The sequence below is a fragment of the Mesitornis unicolor genome, unplaced genomic scaffold (genome assembly GCF_000695765.1).
Source record: "Mesitornis unicolor isolate BGI_N332 unplaced genomic scaffold, ASM69576v1 scaffold13407, whole genome shotgun sequence".
NCBI classification, from domain to species: domain Eukaryota; kingdom Metazoa; phylum Chordata; class Aves; order Mesitornithiformes; family Mesitornithidae; genus Mesitornis; species Mesitornis unicolor.
Genome location: NW_010198463.1, coordinates 24,792 through 26,828, shown reverse-complemented (window position 1 = coordinate 26,828; position 2,037 = coordinate 24,792). Strand labels below are relative to the sequence as shown.

General features: G+C 38.2%; 1 protein-coding gene across 1 annotated transcript in view; it reads left to right on the top strand.

Annotated features, from left to right (window-relative positions):
* Positions 1 to 1,353, top strand: part of GUCY1B3 (guanylate cyclase 1, soluble, beta 3) — a 36,042-nt gene extending 34,689 nt beyond the window's left edge. Inside the window, exon 13 of the mRNA XM_010189165.1 lies at positions 933 to 1,353. Within this exon, the coding sequence (XP_010187467.1) occupies positions 933 to 956 (24 nt within the window). The 3' untranslated portion in view covers positions 957 to 1,353. The remainder of the gene's footprint in view (positions 1 to 932) is intronic.
* The last annotated feature ends 684 nt before the right edge of the window (positions 1,354 to 2,037 follow it).

Genomic DNA, 2,037 nt, shown 5'->3' with positions numbered 1-2,037 from the left:
CTGCTGATTATTCTTTTACTGTGAAGTTTTCTACCTCCAGTATCTTTTAACTCTAGGATAGATTCACGTTAGTGATATATTCTCCTTTTCATTATATCCCTTAGAGAGTGATTAGCTCAGCATTTGCAAATCTGTCAGCATCATGTTTTACCCTGGAGCCCAGTAATTAATAAATGATAGGACAAAATACTTTCAGCTGGCATAGAGATGTGAAACCAAGGCTTAAAATATGTTGTCTCTCTGCTGGACCTATAGAAAATGGTACAGTTGGAGCAGCTCAGCATACCTCAAACTTGGTTCAAAGTTGGCATCTCTAATATCAGTCACCATGAGCAGTAGTTGTGTCTGAGTAAGACCTGATTTACAAAAATCAGTGTTGGAGTGCTGCTGCTTTTCTTTTGTGCACTTGAGATATCTCCTCCATGGCACAGCAAAAATTAGAACTGCATGAGAAATATACACAGAACAAAAGCAACTGTGACCAATTAATCATTTTGTGTCTGCTTGCTTGCACGTTATGAGATTAATTATTACTATCGTTATTATTTTAACAGAGGTTCAGCTGCAGCTTCTCTCTTGAGAAACAGATTTGTTGTAAAAAATAAATCTTGCAGAGAGCCTCAGATATTTGACTGCCATTTCCATCATTCCCCACTTGCAAATACCTCCTCTTCCCATATTACTGATGGGAACAAGTTAAAGTATCTCAGTCAGAGCTGGTACTTCATCAGGAGATGTAGGAATTGTTACATTCCTACATGCAACACGTAAGAAAGAAATGTGTGCTTTACCTATGCTGTGTATTATTATTTTTATTATTTACTGATATTGGTTGCAAGTTGTGAAGTGTATTTTGTCACTGCATTGACCCACCATGTTGTTGCTTCAAAGAAAATCCCTTACTTCTCAAATTCTACTTGCATGCACTCAAGGAAGCAAAGCAAGAAACTCTCTGAGCTGAGGGAAGAGGAAGAGGACACTGGATAGGGTGCAATACTGTCTCCAAATAGGGTGCCAGGCAGTAAGGTTGAGTTATGGATGTTATTTCACGTCATATCTCCCATTGCTATGTGCAGTACCATTGTCTTTTGCCATAGTCCTGAAATAATACTCATCATTTTTCTCCAGGCTTGCTTGCTCTTTTCTTTTCCTGAATGTTTGGTATTGCTCTGTCTCTGCTATGAGCATGTATTTCGAGCTTTCCTTTCTCTTTTTTGATACGCATTTTTGCACGTCAGTCATGTGGCCCTTCCTACCAGCAACTAATTCTGAATAAAATTTTGTAGTATGCACGCCACAACTAACCACTTCAGTCTGATGCTTCGCGTTGTCATCTTCATCTCTGAAGTACAGTGTGAATTAGTGACATGTCTGGAGCGATAGGTATTTCAGTTGTTGGGCAGAGCAATGAACCTAAAAACCTATTTTAAAAAATAATAGCCTAAAGCAGCATTATGAAAATTACTGTATAAATGTTTATCAGATTTAGATCTGCTATTACCATGCCTCCCGTTCATTTTGTGACTAACACTGTAAATTCCTGCTTAGAAAAAGGTTCCTCTTTTGATACCATCTTGCATTTTCCCTTTGTAGACACTATGTAAACATTTTTTATATTGAAAAGGGGGCACTTGTTTGTCTGATACTGCCATTTGAAGCATGTGCCAGTGTACTTCAACTGAAATGCTTTCCACTTGCAGTGTATTTCTCATTGATTTATATTAACTAAATGAAGTTGTCATGTTAATAATAGGTTGCTGGACAATTTTAGACCACCTTTAGTGCTTTGATTCTTTCCTGATGGAGCTCCCAGAATGGAAAGGCGCATTGCCTGGACATGGTTGTCATGGTTGCCTTTTGTTTCGGTCTCTCTAATTTTCAGAAATGATCTTACATTATTCCTTGGGAGGACCAGATAATATTTTAGGCATCATGGCATAAATAAGGGATGTAAAGCTTGTAAGGGGACAGAGTGTCTTTTATCAGCTGCTTCAGTTGGTAAAAGTGGACAAGCTTTCAGATGCGTAGACCTTCCAT